Source organism: Myzus persicae, unplaced genomic scaffold (assembly GCF_001856785.1).
Source record: "Myzus persicae strain clone G006 unplaced genomic scaffold, MPER_G0061.0, whole genome shotgun sequence".
Taxonomy (NCBI): domain Eukaryota; kingdom Metazoa; phylum Arthropoda; class Insecta; order Hemiptera; family Aphididae; genus Myzus; species Myzus persicae.
In genome coordinates this window covers 66656-90276 of record NW_019104021.1, presented here as the reverse complement: position 1 = coordinate 90276, position 23621 = coordinate 66656, and the positions used below count along the sequence as shown (strand labels likewise).

Here is a 23621-nt window from a genome sequence, read left to right as displayed (position 1 = left end):
GGTTGCTTGTATTTTTAGAAATAAACAAAATTAAATTATTGTAAGTATTACAATAGTACCCTTGTTTGTAAGTATAATATATAGTTACCTATAAAATCATTGGTTTTCTTTTTTGTTTAAATATATACAAATTATTTTGTTGTTAGAACCATTTGAGGGGGTAGATGAGTAATTTTCACTCTTGGGGACTATATTGGTTTTTTGACATATTTTATGCATTTTATACTTACATGACGTGCCAGTGGCGTAGCCAGGGGGAGGCTGAGGGGGCTGTAGCCCCCCCCCCCCCCGAAATGCTTAGAAAATTAAAAAATTCTTCCAATGGTCTATGAAAGTTGCTACAAAATTCTTAAATCGTATTTAATTAATTTTAAATTGTCACCTTTATTTTATTATCTTTCTATTGCCGCGACCATGGCTAAATAACAGTACAACTTAGTACACTATATTATACCCTATTAAAAAGAAAATTCATTGCTATAATTATTTTTTTTTAAATAAATAATATGGGTAAAATAATTTATTGTATATTACTATAAAATACAATATTCAAAGTATTTAAAGTATACAAGTGTATTAAATCAATATATGTAAAGGGTTATAAGAACTAAAATCTAAAATAAAACTTCGGCATCTGCATTCTGCATGTTCAAATTATGGGAGAATCTAGGTAAACCATCGCTGTGTAAAAAATTGATCAGCCCCCCCCCCCGAAGAAAAATCCTGGCTACGCCTCTGACATGTACACATGGAAAATAAAAAAAACATTAGTATAGTTATTTATAACTCACAAAGTATTACTATATTTGAACTAACAACTATTAAGCTACACAATTTCTAAATATTCTTTAAATATAATTTTTGATTGAAATTCTTCACAATCTTTCAATTTATTCAATATGTTACGTATGCATTCAGGTCTTGCTGCCTCTAACGTTCTAATACATTCTACAATTGCTATGATATTTTCTTTATTAGGCTGCCCAGAACTTTTATCTTCATTATATAGAGCTTTGACCAATATTGTTAGCAATACTTTCCAATGAGTACACTGTCTCGGCCAAGTTTGTTGAATAAACACTTCAATAGCCTAAAGATAAGATACACATTATAAGGCAGATGTAGTGAAATCATAGTTAACCTATAGTCAAATCAACCTACCTTCACTGCTGAAAAAGTTGTTTGACTATTCATGACATACTCTGCAAATAATGGTATCAAACGCTCCGACCAACGAATACAAGAAAATCCAGTAGACTCCAAAACAAGTGGAAAAATTGATGCGTAACACATGATTGGTTCATGTTTACGTTCTAGTTCCATTCGTGGAAGTAAAATATTCATAACATCATCAAACTTTGTCCACTAATTAAAAGATCATTCATCTGAGTAAAAGTAAGGCATGGTTTCTATAATAATGTTAGACATTTACCTCTAAGGAATTTTTGTTGCTCAAATGTTTCATTTGCATCTTTGAAATCAGTGATAAAAGACATTTCATTAAATTGGGTATTAGCTGAAATTCAAATGAACGCAGACCAGTTTCTAATGACTTCAGTAAAACTATGTCGTGGCCACTCATTGCTAATTCCACAGAAGGCTAAACACAAATAAAATAAAGTCTTCAATTTGAGTTTTTATGCAATGAATTTTAAAGTGCAAAGTAACAGTAAAATTGTATTAGGTATAATACGTATACCAAAACATATACTAACTGTATTATCAATGATGTGTTGAAAGGCATCTAAAGCAGTCAGTATATTTGAATCTTGGTAATCATCAAACATATTTAATGGTAACGGCATCACCAAGTATAATAAAGAATTTAAACGTGGCATCTAGAACAAAGTATATTGTATGTTTTACTAAAGAGGACACTTCACCTGCATGTGCTACAAACATTCAACATAGCAAATTTGAATTCAGAAGAATTAATTGCTAGTTACACTATTTCAGTGAACTGGATATTTGGACTACTTTCAAATTTAAAGGTAAGAATATTATATTTATGATATGGCATAGGTTTTTATTAATAATTGTATTTTAGGGGATTATGATAAATTTAAAATTGTATTTTTTTCATAATATAATTCACTCTAAAATTTAAATATCAATAAGAGCCTGTGAAATGCTCCATATATTATTCTTGCGCATAAAAAAATTACAAAAATAGGTCAATTTTAAACCTTAAATTAAAATAATCAATACAAATTTGCCATTTATGCTTGTAAGACAGAGGCAACACCATGCTGATATAATATCTATTTAAGTGAACAAAAATATTTGCTATAAAATATCTTTTATAGTGTTAACTTACTTTTAAGTGTTTCAAAATCCATATAAAACACTCAATAGCAGCCGGATATTTTTTCCAATTATCATTTTCTAATTTACATTGCAAACCAACAAAAATCTTAGAAACATCTAAATGAGTAATTAATTCTTCAATATTTACATAATGCATAAGACAGCACAATTTTTTAACACACAATTTCATTAATGTATGGCTTTCTTCATCACTCCATGGTAAATTTGATTTGCAATGTTCACCGCATAAATATAAGCAAGGATTGATTATGTCCTGAAGCTTAAATTGAAGGTTTTCATCTTTATTTAAGAGTGTACTCAACAAAGTGTTAAGTTCATTTAAAATAGGTTTAGCAATTTCTAAATGAGCCAATAATGCTTCATCACGTTTAGCCAAATCATTTTCATTGTTTGATACTTCTGGTACACAACCAATTTGTATATATTTAATGATCTGGTCAAGACTTTGTGTACTACTTAGATCAATGTTTAATGCCATTTTGTAATTTAACCTACAGAGCAAATAAGAAAAAAAAATAAGAAATAAGACATGGTTTAAAAATTATACAAACATTATAACACAATATCAATTTTATTCAATAATTTTATGATTACTTAACATAGAAATTTAAATAATAATTTACAATAATGTTGAAATGTATGTATATACTATATAATGTTTAGCTACACTTGTAAATTAAACTCGTTAATTCCCTGTTCATTAATATTGAATTTATAACAAAGGTTTACATTTTTTCTTGTTATAGTTGCACAAAAATCAGAACTCAACCTTTTGAACACAATTCTACGATTTACACAATCTAATAATGAATCATCTTGTTTAGACTGAAAATAACTTTGTCTAGAAAACATAATAGGTACTTTAAAATCTTCCAAACAAATTTTCAATGATGATATCATTTTCTCTACATATGTATCTATATACTTTTCACCGCCAGACACTGTATCTTGCCAATAGTTTGCAGAAACACTATCTAAAATAACCAACCCCACATGAGACTGTTCAGTGAGAAATAGTTTTAATCTTTGAAATGTAACATACAAAGTTGGACTATCATAGCAATTGATCAATGTTAATTTATTTAGACAGGACTTCACTAAATCATCATCAGCATTCTTAATTAAACGCTTAATGATTTTAACCAGTTTGGTAATATTGAATTGTCCGTCTAGATCAATGTAAACAACACCTGTATCTAAGCCACTCGCATTTTGAGGAATGATGCATTTTGCAATACATTCGGTCAAAAATAATGTTTTTCCAGTTGATGCATTTCCAATTACTTCTATGGTCTCACTAGTCAATTCGCCTGGTAATAAAGGTGTTAGATCTTTAATAATCGGCCGTGCTACAAGCCTTTCTAAAAGTTGTAATCCAGATTCAGCTTGAGATTTAAATTCCATAATTACCTTGTTCTCACGATATTTTTGTACTACTGAGAGCCAAGTTGAGTTTTAGATCTGTCAGGGACTTTTCGCCGTATTTGTGTAAAGTTTTTATAGAATACTGGAAAAAAAAATTGTTTGATTGATATGTAATATTCGATAAATATGAATAGTTATATATTTCAGTGAATAAAATGTGCAGTACTCCACATAAAACAATGATAAATTAATAAACAACTATTTTTTTAAAACATTGTACATTAATACAAACACAATTGTATACAAAAATTGATCTAAAAAAAACCCGAATGGTAAAAGTATAACTTGTTTATAATTGTATTTATCTTACTTATGGCAAAGGATGTCATTTAATTTCTTATATATGATATACATTACTCAATTGTAAGCTTAAGAATTAAATATATAAAAAAAAGGCTTGGTTTTATTACAAATAACAATGGGCGTTACTGCTTAATTTAATTTTAAATAGTTATATAGAAAACAAACTAATACAAACCTCATCAGTTTCAAATTTATTTTTTTTGAAATCTTCTTTTACCCAATTGATAAATTGCTGTCTATCGCTTTCTAATGGTATAGTCTTGATTGTTTTTAAAAATTCTCTATACAGTTTTAATGATTTCTGACGTAGCATAAACTAGAACATAAAAATACATAACATTTTAGTTATTATACCCTTCAGTATACTGTTTTCTATGAATCTAGGATGTTTCCCTCCACCTCTCCCCCATCAATTGGACATTTTCCCCAAAAGGGTCAATTTCTCCCCGGACAAAAAATTAAAAATTTTTTTTACAAAAAATATTATATTATTATACAATTATTAATTTAGATGTAGTTATGGTCTTAAAAACTAGAAACATCAGTAGGTAATACCTACTACCTACTAGGTATCTCTTTATTCTATGATTTCTATCTTGTTGCTATATATGCTGTTGGTCACCATTTATATATTTTTTGGGAGGGTGCTCCACTCTCACACAATAATCGTATACAAACATTATAATTTATAAAATACAAGTCAGGTCAATAGGACCACCACATGATTTTTGGCTTGGGCCTCTAACAGGGGCGCACCAAAGGCGGTGGCTAACGGGCTTTAGCCCCCCTCCCCCCAAATGGCTAGCCCCAAAAAATATTTTATTAGGTTTATTGACAATTGACATTTGACTTTAAATTATTATAAAAAAAAATATCAACTATCGAAATTTAAATATTAGGTATAACATAATGTCATAATATTATATTATATTTATACCTGTCATTCCGGGCCCCGAGAGAGACCTCTGTTGTTTATTATTATCGTCGCAACGTCGTTAGTTGAAACTGTGTACTGTGTAGAATACCGGAAACGTCTAGATTATACATTTTTATCGATACAATTTAGTTTATCTCAAACCGCTATGCTTCATATTCACAGAGAAATCAATGTTCAAACTTCAGAAGTACTCTCAATAATGGGGAAAAAAGGACCAAGGCGTCTCAACTTTATAAGATTGTAAACAAGCTTTAAGATTTCTGTACATATTTCAAAATAAATACTACCTATTAATATTAAAATTTTTTGAATTTAGCCCCCCCAAAAAAAAATTCTGGGTGCGCCCCTGGCCTCTAATAAGATATCTGATTAGTGTTTGAGCAAGCGCACTCCCCACACATGTGACCTAAGTGACAAGTCTATTATTGTAAGCAGTTATGCGTGTTTTATTTTTGTGCCTGTACATATGTTAAATAGGTAGTCGAAATAATGCTTTGATTTTCAAATTCAGTATCTTATCAGGCGGCAAAGTGGATCTATTAGATACATTTGGGAGATCAGAATTTAAATTACAAGTTTTCAAAAGCGGTGGGAAAAAAAATTTATGTAAATGTGATGTACTGTGTGTCCACAAAAACAGTACACAAAAGTTGTTGAGCATGCCAAAATACTAGAGTTAAAAATTGTAAGTTATAGGACCTACTAGTTATGTACCTTCTACAAACCAAATCAAAATAATATATTTATATTCTACAGAGTGCTGAGTAATATGAGTAACTAAGTTATAGAGCGTACCTTGTTTTAGTAGCCACACGGTACCTATATTATGCTTTAGTTTTTATTTATTTATGTACAATGTAAATATCAAAGCCTCGTTGATCGAGAGATGTGTTTAGACTAAATAAACCCTCCAAAAGCTAAACCCTCAAATGCTAACTGCAGTGAGGGGAGTGAGTGCCGGTAAAAAATTAGATTAGGGGTAAACATCACATTTTCACATTTCTTGCACGGTAAGTTTTAGAAAAAAATGGCTATTTAATCCATTTCAAATTAGTTGTTTTTAATCAAGAGGTAATAAACATCTGTTGTTTGATCCCCGGCTAATGCCAATATTTTTTTAATTTATTTTATTCTTATGTTTATCAAGTGACGTTATATTATATTATATAATTGATAATTTAAAATACAAATGATTAGTAAAATATTCATTAAAAGTATTAAATAAGTAATTAAGAACACAATCATTTTAACATGTCATAAATTCTGTTTTTGTATGATATTTACAAATAGGTTATTTAATTTTCAAGGACAAAATTGACAAAAAAATGTACGAGGGTGGCAAATAAAAGGTGCTACATTTCGAATGAAATACCTAGTTAATATTGGATAAATATTGTTCAGTGCACACGATCCCTTAAACAATTTCATATATTTAGTATTTACTCACTTGTTTCAAGTTCAATGCTTTGTTGATCATATTTTATGCCAACCAAAAAATGTACTGAGGACCACACTTACAAATAAACATATATAATATTAATATGTGAATATACCTTAGAGTAGGATTTGAAAAATTTAGTTGCTTTCAGAAAATTTAGAAAAATTCAAAAATAGTGAAATTTGAAACCATAGACAGAACATTCCCAATTCTGTATGAAACTATGAACAATTCACAACACAAATAATTATTAATGATAGTACTATCTTAAATCGTGTAGTTACTGATATTAAACACAAACTTACCAACAGCTTGAAAAATTATGTTTGGAAGGGTCGGGGTGCGGTGACGGGGTCGAGTAAAAAAGAAATAGTTACCAGGACAGCTGCTGGACACATGCGCATCGCGCACAGCGTTCGACTAGCAACGACGATCCACTACCATGCGCACCTTGCGGTGCGCCTGGACATCGCGCGCGCGCTTTAAGTTGATTTTCGGTTGTTGATTGATACTAGAGTCTAGAATTAGATATTTGTATTTTGTATCATTATTCTATGTTTTTGGGTGTTAATATTTGAAAATATTACATTTTACGTTGCACTAAAACACATTTTGAGAACGGCACCTGTTCGAAAATGAAATACGTCTGTGGTCTGTCGTATAATTCGTAAATCATTCATGAAAACCGTGCGGATAATGTACCAAAGGTAGTATCTTATTGATTTTTCGTTACCTCGCGAGGTGGTTATTGAAACAGCAAAATAAACAAACTGCACATGATAAGACTCGTAAATTTTGAATATTATGCCAACATTAATAATTTAATTTGATTTAATTTGATTGCACATCGTAGGTACGGTAGTAGATTTTTGTATAACAATATAATATTATTGTAAGATTGCACACATTAATATACACAGTAAAAATGAAGAAAATGTTGAAATTAGTAAAAGGGGGGAAAAAAGAGGATAAAAGTGGCTCAGGCACGCCTTCAGGCGATGAACTAGAAGACGAAACGGACAGTACAATGTTCTGCTATAAAATTGACTCTGAAGCCGAGGACAAAATGAGTCGATTACACAGGGCTTCATGGCATGGCAGCCTAGAAAAAGTCAAGACATTGTTGCAAAAGAAACCAATGGACGTGAACACTGTGGACAGCTTTGACAGAACGCCATTGCACTTGGCAATGGCCAAAGGTTACTATAACATTGCTTGGGTGCTGTTGAATCATAATGCTAGCTTAGATTATGTTGATTGCGATGGGTACACACCGTTCTTGAAGGTATCACAATTTATTAAATTTGGTGGTAGTTTGTAATTCTTACTGAACAATGGCTTTGAAGAACCAAATATTTTTGGTGAAAGGAATACCTATTTAAAATTAATTAAGTAACCAATATATACCTAATTCCAACAAGTCCAACACATTAACGTTAAGTATATTTTAAATATTTTTCTAACAAGTAGTTATAATTTGGTACTTCACAAACTAAAATTAAAAATTGAAGATCACATGTTACAGAGACAGTATCCATTATACTGCAAGATTGCTTAAAAAGGCTTTTTTTTTAGCTTTTTGTACAATTATAGTTGACCTATTGATTTATCATCGTTTTCTTGTTATTTTAATTTTGTAGCAATACATTTGTATGTTACAAAAGCATAATATTTTCTATTTATTTATATTAATTGGTTCTTCAGAGTCATGTAATAACCATTTTATCTACGCAAATAATAATTGTCTAAACACAATTTATAGCTTTTTACTAATTTTATAAATATAAGTAAAATAACCATGCACATGTAGGCTGTAGAATGCGGCCAAAAAGAATGTGTTCATTTAATGTTGGAGAGAGGGGCAGATATAACATGCACAGACACAAATAAAAATTCTGCTTTACACTTAGCTGCAAAACAGGGTTCATTCACTATAATATCTATGTTACTTAAAAAAGGAATTAATATAAATGCACAAAATGCTGTAAGTATATCCTAACACGGCTTTCTTAGCACTAACAAAATGTTTCTCAAATGGTATGTTATGGACCATAATATGTCTTCTATTGATTAAGAGGACGTTTTGCTCTGTCTTACTAATACATTACAAAGAACATTTAATCTTATTAAGAATCAATTTTACTGTTATTTTTAATATTAGAGTCTCCTGTTATAAAATTTAAAGATCAGAATATTATCCAGGGCACAACGTCTTTAACTAATTATCCATGTGTTAATAACTTAACATAAACTTCTATTGTTTCCTTAAATTTAATGTAACATCAATTTGTATGTTTATTAACATTATATTTTAGTTGTAATTGTTTTATTAACCCATTTTTATTATATACAAATAACATTTGAGAAGTACCTATCATTATATTTGTTTATATAACTTATAGATAATTTAAGAAAAACATTTTTAGGCAGGTGAATCCGTTTTACATGTTGCATGTGCTGCTGAAAATCGTGATTTAATAGAGTTTATATTAGATAATGGGGCACTAATAAACATAGCAGATAAACAAGGACGTACACCATTAATGGTGGTAGCAAAACTTGGAAATATGTCTATTGTAGACCTGTTATTGGATCGAGGAAGTCAACTTGATGCTTGTGATATAAATGGTAGTTAAATTAATAAAATATTAAGTATTGTAGGTTACAATATTCACAATATTTTGTTTTAGGCTTATCTGTGAAAGATTATGCTGCTAAGGAAGGTCATTCTAAAGTAGTGAATCAACTATCTATGCAAAAAATGAGTGTAATGGCCCGAACTAGATCAAAGGAAAATGTTTTAGATAATTTGGACCAGAACGATGGTGCTGAATTACAAGAAAATAATGATAATTCAAATAATCAAAAAATTGTTGATGCTCAAATTATAGTTCTTAGAGAAGAAGACAAAATAATAAAATCAAATGTCGAGGATAATCAAAATGATGAAGAATATGTGGCTTTTAATTCTACAGTTGAAAATGATAACAATTTAAAAATTAAAAAACTGGATGTTGAAGAGGTAGAAAATAAGAAGGAAAATCTGACCTTAAATTGTAAAGTTAATCATCCTGACGAGTTAAAAACAAACAAATTAGATACTGAAAATAATCAGAGTGAAGAGAAAATAGTAACTTTGAACTCTCCGGATAATGAAAATGAAATAAATGATAGCTCTGTAGAAAGAGAAAAAGAAGTAATTGAGAAAAATAAATTAGTTTTTGAAACCAAAAATACATCTATAGTAAATGTTTTACCAGTTAAAGATGAAGAATCAGTATCTCAATGCACAATGCCTCCACTATTAGATCCACCTAGAAGTTGGGATTTTATACAGACAAGCATAATACACACTACAGATATAAACGAAAAAGCTGAAAAAGAAACTCAAGAAAGTATTGAGCAAATCCCTGATCCAATTGTGTGTGCAGTAAACACAGATGATTCAGAGTTTGAATGGGGAAGTGATGAAAGCCTTCCAACTGATCCTAATCAATCCTGTCCAGCTGTAGACGATAAGAAAGAAGAAAATAAAAAAATGAATACATTTTATAATTTTATAACTACAAAGTTAATGAACAAAACAAAAAATAGAGTTTCTGCATCAGCAGACAATATCATTGATGATACTACTACTAAAAAACATGTGAGGAATAAGTCTTTCACTTCACTAAGGACTTTTAAACTCACTGTTCCGTCAGATGTAAACAAAGCATTATATCAGCTTAGTCCAGAGATGAACTTTGCACATTCTTCATTTAGTAAAAGCAAATCTTTTAATGAACAAATACCCATCGAAAATGTTGAAAAAAATTCTTTAGAATTTGAACGTTCTAAGTCATTGTGTTTGGAATTAAAACATACTTATGATATAACCGAGAATCAGCAGAGAGATTCAGATAGCCAAAGTGATGATAGTTTACGTTCAAAAAGAAGCCTTTTGTTATCCATGCGAATGCCTAAAGTTCACGATGAACATCATGATGACTATCATTTAGATATCAAGGACAGTGAAACATCTGAAGACGAGGGCCCACATTATTGGTACAGTCCAAATAAAAAAAATGATAAAATAGTGCAACAAGACACTGTTATTCGAAACTACAGTGAATCAGATAGCGAGTAAGTTTTTCTTACAAAAACAACTCATATTATTTTGCTTTGTTGTTTTTAATTTAATAAAAAAAACTCATATCCAACTTTTCTTTGTGATATTCATTTTAATTTTTAAGTCACAAATTCAATAAAATACTACTGAACTAAATTATACTTCATTGATTGGGCTACAAGAAATATTTTTATTTCGTAAAAAGTATGTTGCTTATTAATAAACTTCTTTGTGGATTTCAGATCTGACGAAATTGGTTTACCAAAATCTAAGTCAACTCCTGGTAAATATAATAAACTATTATAAATAATATGAATGTACACTTTACATAATAAATTTAATATAAGACACTTATTATTTCAAAATATTTTCTTTGGAGACTTATCTTCAAGATTTTGAAGTACTTTTTAAACATTTTATATGTTTAGATACCCTTTACTAAAACATTTTCCTACACTATTGTGAATTAAATAAAACGTTAATTTTCTATACAATGAATTTGTGACAGGTACTAACTATTTTATTCATTTTCTGAAATAATAAGAATCTTATACTAATGGATCAATGGACTCCTTTTTAGACACTGTCCTTTACAGGCTTACAGTATAGTACTTTATTTATAGCACCATTCAAATTTATGTTTTTATTTTACCATCCAAGGTGTCTCTTTATGGTCAATTTTTGAGTGTACAGCTTTTCTCAATTCATTTCTGTCCGCTTTTCTTTTCAATGTGGTTCCTCCTTTCAACACTTCCTTCTATAATCAAATTTAATCGGTGGCACCTAAATTCTAAAATGTTAATGTTGCAAACTAATATTTATATAATTAATCCTATCTATTTATCACCTACCCTCACATGGACCATTCTAGTATTCAAATTTTCAATAATACATATTTATTTATTAGGTTTCTTAATTTTTTATATCCATCTACAATATTCAAATTTGTTGTATGACCTTCTATCATACAAATACAAATCAATTCTATTTCTATGTCTTTCACAATATCTGCTATAGTACATTCCTTTGTTTGACTAGTTTGTATGTTACCATAATTTTTTATTACTTCAACTTTCTAGTCTTCCATATTATTATTAAGTTTTCTTCACCTTCTACTGTCTTGATTACTACTTCTATCCCTTCATACACTTTCTATTACCAACATAGGTAATAAATAGGGCTCGGATTCATGTGTAAATATATAGATGTTTTCACTGTGACTTGATAAACTAATAATATGGCAGCTTATAAATTTATTTCACATGGTTTTCAATTAAATTAGCTATATTTTATTTCATACATTTGTCTTAAATACATGGTTTTACATTTTCCACAATAATTTAGTTTTTTCTCATATAATATTTAGATAATTTTGTTAATTTAGACTAATATATTACATAGTTGCCATTGTTGTCAACTTATTTCTAGATAAAATTCTATCAGCTGAGATACCAGATATCTTATTGAAGTATCAATTAATTTTCAAATCTGAAAAGTGGACATGCAACAAGCCGTAGTGCATGTTTAGCTTGTATTTGTTATTTACACATGTGTTATATATATTTTGAATATTTTAATTTTTAAGATACTGTTTTATGATATAATTTTTCAATGCAAGTATTTATAAGACATTCAATACAGAAACCTTTTTATTATTTTTGAGATTACATTGCTTATTTTGAGTGTGAGCACTTACCTATGTACATTATTTTGGTTGCATGATTATTAATTTTGGTAGTATGAATATACTAAAATCTAAGAACTAGCAATAAATAGTAAATAATTATTGGCTATCTCCCAATAAGCGGTTTACCAAATAAATATTCTGTTGACTAATGAACTGTGGTCAACCATAATTATAATAAAAATATAGTATGCAATCTACATTAAAAATTGTATTAACTTAAGTAATTTTACTTAAAATAAATAAATATTAAAACTAAAGCTAAATTTAAAAATATTTTAAAGATTAAAACAATGAGATTTGATTGTCCAGTTAAGAAACTATGACGTTATTTTACAAGCATTTTAAAAAATTAATTATAATCTACTAAACTAGTCGGAGTAACTCACTATAATATACCATAAGTGATACTAAACCAAATAGGCTGGTTTTATAAGATTAACAGTGAGAGTAGGAGGTATAAACTTACTGAAGAAATAAATTGTCTAAGGTAATTTAAAATAATACTATAATTATAATAATACAGATATCCTAGGTATAGTAGAAAATAAAACATTGGTAGATTGCATATTGAGAGATAGTCTACCAATTAATAATTGTTATCATAATTTAAATTATAATTTTTAATGCATGTTAATCAAAATAAATTTTGACCCTTCCCCTCATACCACACATCCACACACAACTCTGGGTTATGCCCATAGGCGTGCGCAGACTTTGACCGCAGGGGGGGCCCTTAAAAATTTTCCAAATATTCTTGTACTAATGAATACTGGTATAATTAAATATTTAATTGTTAATTTTATAAAGTATTTATTTAATTCAATAGGTATACAAAATGTAAAATAAAAACTAATGTCTAGTATAATACAGATATCTATGCATTTATTAAAGAAAAGGCCGGAGGCCGCAGGTGGGGCCGTGGCCTACCCGCCCCCCTCCCCCCGTGCGCACGCCTATGGTTATGCCACTGAAATGGACCATTCTGTATAAAATATTTATAAACGCAAATATATAAACTATGCCAGCGGTTCTCAACTTTTTGTAGATCGGGCGCCCCTAATGAAAGATTTTTAGAAATCGCGGATCCCCTCACCAATTTTTTTTAAATACTTTTCTTACAAAACATCTCATGTTATCATAACCAAAGTTATAATAATTACTTTATATTACAAATTACATAACTAGACATATATAGTTGTCATCGTAGATAAAACATACACATTTATAATTTTTTTATTATACTTAATTTTTCATAAATTAATCTATAATTGTCATGAATTATTAGGTGTGGGATCTACACCTAGCATCTAACACAGTAGATACTTAATTGTATAAAATTATATTATGTCTCATCATCTCATGTCACATATTGACATAATATGTTATGTGTTAAGACTGCCACAAAATGAGTATTGTGGATCAAAGATTAAGAACCGCTGAAGTATGTAATAAAATATTTAACTGTGTGTATAATTTTGTCTTGTGCAATTTGACAGAAGGAATTTCTAAAGAACATAATACGTCAGATAATTCCGATACAGAAAATACAATATCATTTTCAACTAGCCATGAGGATATTTATGGAACTCATAAACGCACTAGATATGCTTTAAAAGTAGATTTTAATTAAATAAAATAATATGCTGAATCATTATTATTATTATTTTAAAATGTTTTAACATATTTTTTTTAGAGAACTGAATCTCTTAAAGCATACCTAAAGAGAGTAACTATTGATAAAGACAGATTACAACAAGAATCATCTGGCTATAGAGAAATAACAGAGCTGTTAAAATACAAGTTGGAAAATCTTAAACAAGATATTTCCAGTAAAAATGAAGCAACTAAGAGACTTGAGGAACAATTAGATCAATTAGATGCTAAATACACAGAAACTTTAAACAGGATTCAAACACTTGAACTGTCTTCAACAAATTTAGATAAAGAAAACCAATACCTCAAAAAAATAAATAAAGAGGTAACCAACAATAATATAGATCATAAAATCATTGTTTTAATACTATGTAATTTATGGCGTTAAATCAGTTTGAAATTCTTGGATACTTAACTTTTAATAATAGCTTGAGTTATTCATGGATCAAAACCGTTTTAATGATTTCATATAAATATACTTTATCTGTATTTTAATTTTGTTGACAGATGATGGATAAAATTAACAATGAATGTACTTCTAACAATATACAAAACTCAGTAGAAATATTAACTGTAAGTCTAATTAACCCGACATTTATTGCTCCAATTCATACTACATCATTAGTTGCATCGTGGTATTTTGACCGCATTATATTTTCAAGAATTAAAACATTTGTTTCATACATTTTTATTGATTTTATCAAAACAAATTAATATTTCATATAGTGAAAAAAACAAAAATTGTTACAAAAAGTTACTTTCTTATACTTAAAAGGGATAATATTTCTATTAATAGGAATATACCAATTTTATTTGAATGATAGCTAACTTCTATCTTAGTTTAATCTATATATAAGTGATACAATTTATTTAGAATATTATTATGTTATTTTTAACAATATTTTTAAAAGATATAGTCAGTATCAATGATTAAAATGTAAAATATATATGTTTTATTAAAAATGTGAAAAAAGTGTGGTTATTTTTGACCATGGCGCAATTAATAGTAGGTTAAGTATATTCAAAAAAATATGTTGTCATTAAACCTTTGTTTTTTTTAGCAACTGGAATCTGGCAATCGTATTGATCAAACTGATGATGTGAGTAAAATGGATAGCAAAACCATTGTAAGTATTAAAATATATTTCTTATCATAAAGGTTTACCTTTACAATGTGTAAACATAATAATTTAAAACAAATTAAATATAATACTTTTTTTAGACTTTATGTTGATCGTTTTTGTTTTTAACTAATGTGTTTAAACTTTATTTTTGTTGTAGATAAGACAGCTGCAAGAACAATTAAAACTGGAACAGGATAGACGAATAGAACTTGATGAACGCGTTAAACTTTTATCTGTAGAGGTTAATGCACATCAGTCATGTAGTTCAACCGTGGAATTACTGAGGGAATTACAATTAAAAATTAACAAAGATTATGTACCCAAAAAAGAAGTATTGAAATTAAAAACAGAACAAGAAAGAAAAATCAGTAAAGTGAAGATGGAAGCTGAAAAAAAATTAGCCGACAAATTTTGCGACCTTGATAAATTACTATCTCAACAAGTGCGTGTCTAAAATTTTAAAATGTTTAATACATAACTGTTCTATATCCACCCTTTATAGATGGATCAACAAGGAAAATTAGAAATGCAAAGAGAAAAAATTGAAAGCCAACTTAAGCAGGAATTTGAGAATACGAGACAAAGATTTCAACTAGAAATTGCAAAACTTCAAACAACACTAAAGAGTGAGTTCAAAAAATACTCTTACACATATTTTAAAAATGTATATAGGTATCATTTTTATACAGCCAAAGAAATGGAGGAACAAATATTAAGGGAGCGGTGTGAAATTCTTTCACAAGAAATTGAAAGAACACAAGATAGTAAATGGAAAACATTGGTGGACAAAACTTATGGAATAAATGATTTGTGCGTAAACAATTTTTAATTTATTTACAATTCATATTTTATCAATACATTTTAATTAGTTTTTAATATATTACATTTCTCCTGTTTATTGAAATAGAATGGTGCTTGATAATTTTCGTCTGCCAGGAAAATCTATGAATCTTAAATATTTTTTTATAGACACTGAACTTTGTCTATTAACTATTTTTTTGGTATACCGATTAATGCTCATAACCTTTGTCAACATACCTAGTTATAATATTTATACAGGCGCAGATCCAGGATAGATTTACGGGGGGGGGGTCATCAAATATTATTAATAGAGATTATCAGGGTTTATTATGATAATATTTTTCGACATCAGGATAATGATGATTACTGATTAGATTACCTTTAAATAGACTAAAAAATAGTTAAACAACTTTTTTTTTTTAATATTTAGGGTATTCAATCTTACATCTCATTTTATTGGTTATAAAATATTTAATAACATTACTTTTTCTACATTTGAGCTAAATATTACTAGAACCTAAGAATAATTTAATGTGAAATAATATAGTATTTTCATTGATTATAAAATGGATTTATTCTATAATAAATCATATTATTTTTTTCGCAAGCCTTTTTTTTTTTTTTTAATTTTTGGGGGGGTGGATTGCTCCCATATCACCCTTGTATCCGCGCCTGTATTTATATCAATTTTATTATAAAAACCATGGTAACAATAATAAATATTAAAAATGTTACAAAAATCGGTCAGATAAAAAAAGTTCTAACCAGCCCAAAAACATATTAATGTTAAAATTATCCTAACAGAAAATCACTAATAAAGATTTATACAAATAATCTCAATAATTATTTCCAGCATTGATGTAGTTTATTATAATCAAAAATCACTTTCAGACAAAAAAGTTCACCTGATATGTTATCGATGCACTGTAAAACTCCAGAGCCAAGTCCCACTTTTGAAAGACAAGAATTAAAAGATATTTCTAGATATCAATACAATGTCCAAACACTTCGAAATGAACTGGATAAAGTAATTACACAAAACAAGGATGGTAAATATGCCAATGTTTTTATAACTAATAGTTTCTTATTAAAAGAATAATTTTGTTCTTCCTAATTTATGTTATATTTTTCTAATATTCATATCATGTATTATTTTATTTTATTTTTCAAAGCTGCTCTAGAAGATGACAAATTGTTTGATGAATAAAAATAACCAATATAGCTGTACTATACAAGCTATGCTGTCACTATTGAAATTGCATTTATCGTATTTATGTTACGTTTTGCGGCCTATATCATTTTTATATGCGACCCCCTTAGCCCTTAACAATATTTTCTGTGAAATTGAAAATATTTAGAAAATTTGACATGTGGTGGTCATTCATTTGTTGATGTGGTAACCACCATACACATTTATATAGTTCAATATCACTTAAAAATGAATTTATTGTATATTTTTTTTATCAATTAAAATTATTGTTTTAAATATGAATACTGAATAATACAATTGAACTCGGAAGTTTGGAACATCTTTACAAACTCAAGTTTAAAATAATTATGTTATATTAATTATAGTTTTATTTATATACAATTTATTAAATTAATTTTAACTTTTATTATTATTATAAGTATATTTTTGTTCCTATTATATATAGGTATTTAAAAGATCTTCCACATTTTTAAGTACGTTCCAGGGTGTGATATATATGTTCAGAACAATATCATAGAAATGAAAAGCAATTATAGTTGTTTATATCATTTATTTAATTTAAAAATAATTGTTATGTTTATGTCTGCTTTCAGACTTCCGAGACTAATTAAAATGTGTTATTGTTGTATAATCAAATATTAATTATCTAATTACTAACTTAAATCAAAAAACTTTTAAAATATTTGCTAATATTTGCTCGTGGATTACTGATAGACATTGGTCTTTAATAATTTAAGTTCTTAATCCTTATTTGTAGAAAAAAACATTAAATACATCATTATTTATTTTTAAAATCTAAAAACCAAGTTTTTAGTACAGCAGTCAGAAGTTATCATTGATTATTAATACATATGTTATTAATTAATGTTCACTCATTGGGTAGAAACCTATCTCAAATAATTCAAAATTTATAATTTACTACCTACTCATGTTTATTGCCAAGCAAAATGTTATATTTTCTATTCCAAAATTATGTAAAACTATTATGATGCATTAACTTAGAAATCACAGCATAAAAGTTTCTTCCCCCCCTTCCCAAAAAAAATTCACAATGTAGGAAAAAACCCATAATCGTTTTAATATTTGTTTTTAATTTACTTTTTGTTACACTATGTTTAAGACAACTTAACAAATTTTACAAATTCATATACTTTTATGAAATTTATACAACAAGCAACTATATAGGCTATATAGTACCCAACAATAAGCATTTTGTAAACTTTACTTTACTCAAACCAGTCATTATTTCAACCTTTTTATTAATATTTAGATGATAAAATTCAATCACTAAAAAATTATATACGTATTTCAATATTTAAAAATAAATACTTGTATACTATAATGACTAATGTACACTTTGTAATACAGTTGTTCAACATCTGAAGTTCTAAAAATTTTAGTTTTCATCTTTTTTATACTTTTTAAATATTTATATTTAACTAATCAATAATGAAGATGTCTGATTATAACTTCAAACATAGGTGTTGACTATTGACAAATTAAGCTTTTATTTGTATGTGGTTAAGAATGCTTAAATATTGCATATTTGTAATTATAAAATATTTTAGTACAGTACAGTTCTATATGGCACATGACCATGTAGGCTTTTTACTGGGATGTATTTTTTTTCTGTTAAATTTTTTCTTGGGGTCTTTTATTACTTACTACTGTTTATGTGTTTACATTTAATTTTAGAAATTACTAATTTGATAAGTTCCTTTTTAGATGCATATTGAAAAATTTAGCATTGCATCACATACTGGATCATGTTTCAATAATTTTTATCTATTGAATCTATTGATTATAATACCTTTACTAGAATCATTTACACTTTAACTACTTGTTTTTATTGTGGATTGAAGTAATATTAAATTTTTTTATTAATTTATGTATACTTGATGTTATTGTTTTAAATAAAAATTCCAAAAATTTTGATCTATAATCTACGAATATTCATTTTTATCCTATGTATATCATTTTATTAAATAAACTTAATTATGCTTCGATGACCTTTGTAATTATAATATTTATGATGTTGTGTTTTGTGTAAGTTAATTTCAACAGTACTGTAAAGAGGGGATTATCATGTTGGGAAATTGGGAACTTTTCTGATGAGGCAGTCATTGTGTTATCTATTTTAATAGTATTTTATGATGTAAAATGTTTTTGTTTACCTATATAAAGACACATTGTATTAATATGAAGGACATTGTACTACTATACACATAGGCGCAAATAAGGGTTGGTGTGGGCCGTGGGGGCTATAGGCTATAGCCCTCCCAAAAACTAATGACTTCACTATATAATACATTGGAATATAAAGTATAAATCTTCACCCCCCCTCCCACCAGAAAAAAAAAAATGTTTTTTATAATATTTAGGTACTTAACCAAACATAAGTATCCAATTAGTAGTGCTCCACCGCCCAATAATATATATGGATATTATTATGACATTTTGTTGATCGTGGATACTACTCATTTTGTGAACAGCTCAACGAACCTTCAAGACCCAACGCTAGGTACCTCCAAAAAATTCTTCCATCATTCCCTATCGCAATATTCCAAATCCACCGAGCTCTTTTCAATTTCACGAAATATTTCATGAAAGAATTCTTAGACATCACGGTATACCGACAACATGGTCAATCCATTTAATATTTTAATCTGTCCTGTGTAAATAATTATTTTTCAGCTTAAAATATAATGTTATAATATAATGGAGTATAATTTGGAATATCCCATATCTAATAATAATTATTATTAAATAATAACTTCGGTGACGACGGTCTTCTCGCCGTACATTTTTAATCGAAACTCGATTGTGACGGTAACACTGAATTTCCCTTAATTTAATTTTGTATTTATTTTTATTAGTACTATTAATTTTTTTTTTAAATTTTCATCATTTTTATTATACATTTTTACGTAATTACGTAAACTAAAAAAATACCAAGGGGGGGGGGGGTGAGAACCCAAAACCCCCCGTGTGTACACCACTGCACGTTGGTCTTTTTCAGTTGTGATTTGAGACGATTTGTCGATTTGAGGTTTCTACTTTCTAGGAATGGAAAGGACAGTGGTCAGCGAAACTTTGTATTAATGATAATGATAATATTTTATTGTTAGCGGTAAATCCACAGATTATATGGTGACATACTATGGTGTATACTTCCAAATAAAATGTGATCATACCTCTTACGAAGAAAAGACTATAGGAGTGTGAATAGTGAGATGTTTGAAAACATTATCAGACTCATTGATATTTTGTTTCACACTATACGATTCATTGACAAGTTTAGGCCAAACTCATCATTATATATTGATCGGAGCATTTGTTTTACTAGAAAGTGTCTTCAGACAAAAATACAAAAAAATTTTTTTAAGTTGAGCAGTGGGTATAGCTTTGCTGTACATTAGCGGGTGTCGTGTGCCCACGTGGGTCACTGAATCCCGGAATAAAAATCCCCGGAAAAAAAATCCCCAGAAATAAAATCCCCGTTAAAAAATCCCCGGTAAATAAAATCCCCAGAAAAAAAATCCCCGGAAAAAAAATCCCCAAAGCAACTATTTAAAAGCGGAATGACTATAATACTACCAATATATAACTTGACTAACTCACTGGACACTCTCTGATAAACGTTGAGCCTGAACAATGATAGATCGAGGCTTGCAATTTACACGGTACATTCGTACTACAAATTTAGTGTGCAATAAGAAAGCATTTTACAGATAAAAAAGGTTCGCGGGCCGCTAGTTGGGTGGGCCTTGGCATAGAGCAATAAAATTTGAAATTGGGAAAATACAAGTCAAAATAACTCAAAATACGTAATATTTGGTATCTATACGTTATTATAACGGTTACGGTTAGTACATCTTCAGTTCCTATTAAGTAACTTTGATTTGTGTGACTGTGCGAGGCCGTAATTGTCCGGCTATGGAAATCAATGCGACTATGGAAATTGTTAAATCTAACCAAGGGAACTATAAAATTTGCTTAAATGGTTATACTTATGTACACCAAAAAGACTGTAAGTTTTTCAAGAGATGGAGGTGTGCAAAATATAGTTCATTTAAATGTTTAGCCATTTTAAAAACATCGCTTCAAAATAGTAATCCAAGGGAGATCCATGAACACAATCATTCTGCCGATAAAAATGGTAAGATTTATTTTAATTTAATAATTTACATATAGTTAGGACACTTATATATTTATGTGTTATAAATATGTTCTCAAATTTTAATTAATTAATAAATTAATGTAGCACGACAAATTATTGTCGATAACAATTTTATCATAGGCCTTGATAAGTAGGTACCTATTACTGAATTAGTAACCAATTAGTACGTCCAGAATATAATTTTACAGATTTTGTTTTATTCGACAGACGATAAAATAAATCACTATAGGACAGTGTTCCAACTTATAATTTTAATTTTCCTATAAAATATTATGTAAAATATTATACAAACAAATTTAAAAACAAATATAAAACTACAAATATTTTATGTTCGCAAGATTTCCGCCAATGAATATAAATAAGAATTGTTATTATTTATAGCTATAGCTGCCATAAAAGTTAAACAAGAAATAAAAAATAAAGCTTTATCCTCAAATGATACACCCGGCCAAATATTTTCGGAGGTAATCGGGAATCTGGATGTCGATGTTTTAGCTGAGTTACCCAAGGAAGAATATTTAAAACGTAGTATTAGATATCATCGAAGTTTTCATAATCCGAACGAACCTCAAAATATCAAAGAAATTGTTATTGATGGTAAATTTTTTTTTTTAATTATATTAATTAGAAAATAAAATCCTATACTTAACAAATTATATCTATTTTATTACAGGTGAATGGGCATTATTGGGTAATAATAGACTATTATTGAGGGATAATGGTCCAGAGGCATCTGAAAGGATAATTATATTTGCAACAGATGAACACTTGCAACTGCTTTCAGAATCAGATACTTGGTATTTAGACGGGAATTTCGGACTGTCTCCAAAGTTTTTCCTACAGTTATATGTAATACGGGTAAAAAAAAATAATGTATTTGTAACTACGATTTACTGTATTTTACAAAGGAAAACTAAAAATACATACGTAGAAATGTTTCAAATTATAATGGATGAATGTGCTGAACGAAATGTATACCCTGACCCCAAATGTTTACATCTCGATTTTGAAAGCGCAGTTATTGAAGCAGCTAAAGAAGTAATTGGTGTCCATATTGATATAAAAGGCTGCTTCTATCACTTATGTCAATCGACGTTCAGGAAAATACAAGAATTGGGCTTTGCTTCGAAATACCATAAGGATGAAGAGTTTCGAAAACAATGTGGAATGATTGATGCACTTGCATTCCTTCCATTGCACCTCGTAGAAGATGGAATGAAATATTTAAAATATAGTTTGCCTGAAAATCTTATGGATTTATTAGATTATTTTGATTCGTATTATGTAAATGGCAAGTATCGAAGAATTGGAAACGACGAAAATAACATGAGGTTTCGAAAACTGCCACCAATGTTCCCACCAGCTGTGTGGAATGTAAATAAAACCACCCTCAATGACTGCCACAGAACCAACAACATCGTTGAAGGGTGGAATAATAGGTTTTCCAAACTAGTTGGTCAAAAACATCCTACAATGTGGAAACTTATTAGGAAAATTAAAAATGAAATTGACGCCGATCGAGCACAGTTAGCATTGGATGCTTTAGGTGAACCAAGACGTACAAAAAGAGGACAAAATCAAACAATAAATATCCGCTTGAAAGAGTTAGTTATAAGACAAAGTGAAGATAAATTAAGCATTGGAGACTTTTTGACAGCTGTGTCTAACAATATAAGAAAACGAACCGACTGAACCGAATCTGACTATAATTATATACATTTATTTTATTATTAATTAACTAACTAATATTATATTATTTTTTTTTTACTTATTTTCTAATTATCTAATTTTTACTAATTTTAAAATTTTTTACTAATTATAATTATGTACTTTTTTAAATAGTTGCTTTGGGGATTTTTTTTCCGGGGATTTTTTTTCTGGGGATTTTATTTACCGGGGATTTTTTAACGGGGATTTTATTTCCGGGGATTTTTTTTCCAGGGATTTTTTTTCCGATTACCGGGTCACTGTATCTGTCCTATAGGCTATAGTAGATGTGTTAAATTACTTAAATTTGAATTCAATGATATTCATTGTATACGAAAAATGATTGAGCGAAGACGGTCTGTCAGAGACCTTATTATTAAGTATTTTATTTTATTATTTTATTATTATAGTAATACAGTATAAGTTGAATTAATTTTTTCCGAAAATATTACATAATACATTTAAAAATGCTATTGTGTATAGTGGACAGTTTAATGCTTTGAGCTAATTATTAACACAGATAACCCCTTTCGTGCATTTTTTTTGGTTATCTATTGTCTTTCTATAAATAAAGATATCTTGTATAAAATATGACGTATAGTTTTATATTACTGAAGAATGATGGCTATTGTTTGACAAAGTTTATTTATTGAAAGATATTAGATTTTTTTTTTAAGTTTAAATATTTCATCATAAGAAGATAAATGACACTTTAGAGCC

At 28.5% G+C, this 23621-nt stretch overlaps 4 protein-coding genes across 12 annotated transcripts; 2 read left to right on the top strand and 2 right to left on the bottom strand.

Annotated features, from left to right (window-relative positions):
• Nucleotides 1–307: 307 nt before the first annotated feature.
• Nucleotides 308–6834, bottom strand: LOC111037684 (TELO2-interacting protein 2-like). 5 transcript variants are annotated; one of them, XM_022320383.1, is made up of 10 exons: nucleotides 6737–6830; nucleotides 6441–6652; nucleotides 4232–4372; nucleotides 3739–3835; nucleotides 3519–3638; nucleotides 2318–2819; nucleotides 1716–1838; nucleotides 1433–1600; nucleotides 1162–1365; nucleotides 308–1090 (listed from the first exon to the last, which is right to left on the bottom strand). In XM_022320383.1, exons 5-10 carry the CDS (start codon nucleotides 3566–3568, stop codon nucleotides 827–829), a joined length of 1311 nt encoding a protein of 436 aa, XP_022176075.1. In that variant the 5' UTR covers nucleotides 3569–3638; nucleotides 3739–3835; nucleotides 4232–4372; nucleotides 6441–6652; nucleotides 6737–6830; the 3' UTR covers nucleotides 308–826. The 5 variants fall into 5 exon arrangements, with proteins under 5 accessions (XP_022176075.1, XP_022176077.1, XP_022176076.1 ...); XM_022320385.1 differs by lacking the exon at nucleotides 6441–6652 and having other exon boundaries at nucleotides 6737–6834; XM_022320384.1 differs by lacking the exon at nucleotides 6737–6830 and having other exon boundaries at nucleotides 6547–6699.
• On the bottom strand, nucleotides 2903–3512 carry LOC111037685. The gene is made up of 2 exons (XM_022320388.1): nucleotides 3371–3512; nucleotides 2903–3302 (listed from the first exon to the last, which is right to left on the bottom strand). The coding sequence occupies exons 1-2, from the start codon at nucleotides 3384–3386 to the stop codon at nucleotides 2992–2994; spliced, it is 327 nt and encodes a 108-aa protein (XP_022176080.1). The 5' UTR covers nucleotides 3387–3512; the 3' UTR covers nucleotides 2903–2991.
• A 112-nt stretch (nucleotides 6835–6946) lies between the features above and the next one.
• LOC111037683 (ankyrin repeat domain-containing protein 62-like) lies at nucleotides 6947–18906 on the top strand. 5 transcript variants are annotated; one of them, XM_022320377.1, is made up of 14 exons: nucleotides 6947–7716; nucleotides 8242–8415; nucleotides 8858–9059; nucleotides 9122–10553; nucleotides 10782–10822; nucleotides 13723–13841; nucleotides 13920–14204; nucleotides 14387–14452; nucleotides 14941–15006; nucleotides 15161–15445; nucleotides 15506–15629; nucleotides 15693–15813; nucleotides 16696–16853; nucleotides 16977–18906. In XM_022320377.1, exons 1-14 carry the CDS (start codon nucleotides 7357–7359, stop codon nucleotides 17009–17011), a joined length of 3468 nt encoding a protein of 1155 aa, XP_022176069.1. In that variant the 5' UTR covers nucleotides 6947–7356; the 3' UTR covers nucleotides 17012–18906. The 5 variants fall into 5 exon arrangements, with proteins under 5 accessions (XP_022176069.1, XP_022176074.1, XP_022176071.1 ...); XM_022320382.1 differs by lacking the exon at nucleotides 8242–8415 and having other exon boundaries at nucleotides 6947–7138; XM_022320379.1 differs by lacking the exon at nucleotides 8242–8415.
• Nucleotides 18907–20011: 1105 nt separating this feature from the next.
• LOC111037686 lies at nucleotides 20012–22964 on the top strand. Its single transcript, XM_022320389.1, has 3 exons — nucleotides 20012–21173; nucleotides 21576–21791; nucleotides 21868–22964. Exons 1-3 carry the CDS (start codon nucleotides 20951–20953, stop codon nucleotides 22884–22886), a joined length of 1458 nt encoding a protein of 485 aa, XP_022176081.1. The 5' UTR covers nucleotides 20012–20950; the 3' UTR covers nucleotides 22887–22964.
• Nucleotides 22965–23621: the final 657 nt, after the last annotated feature.

Excerpts from the sequence above, each read along its gene's own strand:
- LOC111037684 (XM_022320385.1), bottom strand. The coding sequence starts at position 3,568 with ATGTATTGCAAAATGCATCATTCCTCAAAATGCGAGTGGCTTAGATAC. Across the intron at positions 1,366-1,432 it reads GCAACAAAAATTCCTTAGAG|TGGACAAAGTTTGATGATGT; the intron begins GTAAATGTCTAA and ends TCTTTTAATTAG. Across the intron at positions 1,091-1,161 it reads CAACTTTTTCAGCAGTGAAG|GCTATTGAAGTGTTTATTCA; the intron begins GTAGGTTGATTT and ends TCTTATCTTTAG.
- LOC111037683 (XM_022320377.1), top strand. The coding sequence starts at position 7,357 with ATGAAGAAAATGTTGAAATTAGTAAAAGGGGGGAAAAAAGAGGATAAA. Across the intron at positions 8,416-8,857 it reads ATATAAATGCACAAAATGCT|GCAGGTGAATCCGTTTTACA; the intron begins GTAAGTATATCC and ends AAACATTTTTAG. Across the intron at positions 13,842-13,919 it reads GCACTAGATATGCTTTAAAA|AGAACTGAATCTCTTAAAGC; the intron begins GTAGATTTTAAT and ends TATTTTTTTTAG.
- LOC111037686 (XM_022320389.1), top strand. The coding sequence starts at position 20,951 with ATGGAAATCAATGCGACTATGGAAATTGTTAAATCTAACCAAGGGAAC. Across the intron at positions 21,174-21,575 it reads TCATTCTGCCGATAAAAATG|CTATAGCTGCCATAAAAGTT; the intron begins GTAAGATTTATT and ends TATTATTTATAG. Across the intron at positions 21,792-21,867 it reads CAAAGAAATTGTTATTGATG|GTGAATGGGCATTATTGGGT; the intron begins GTAAATTTTTTT and ends ATTTTATTACAG.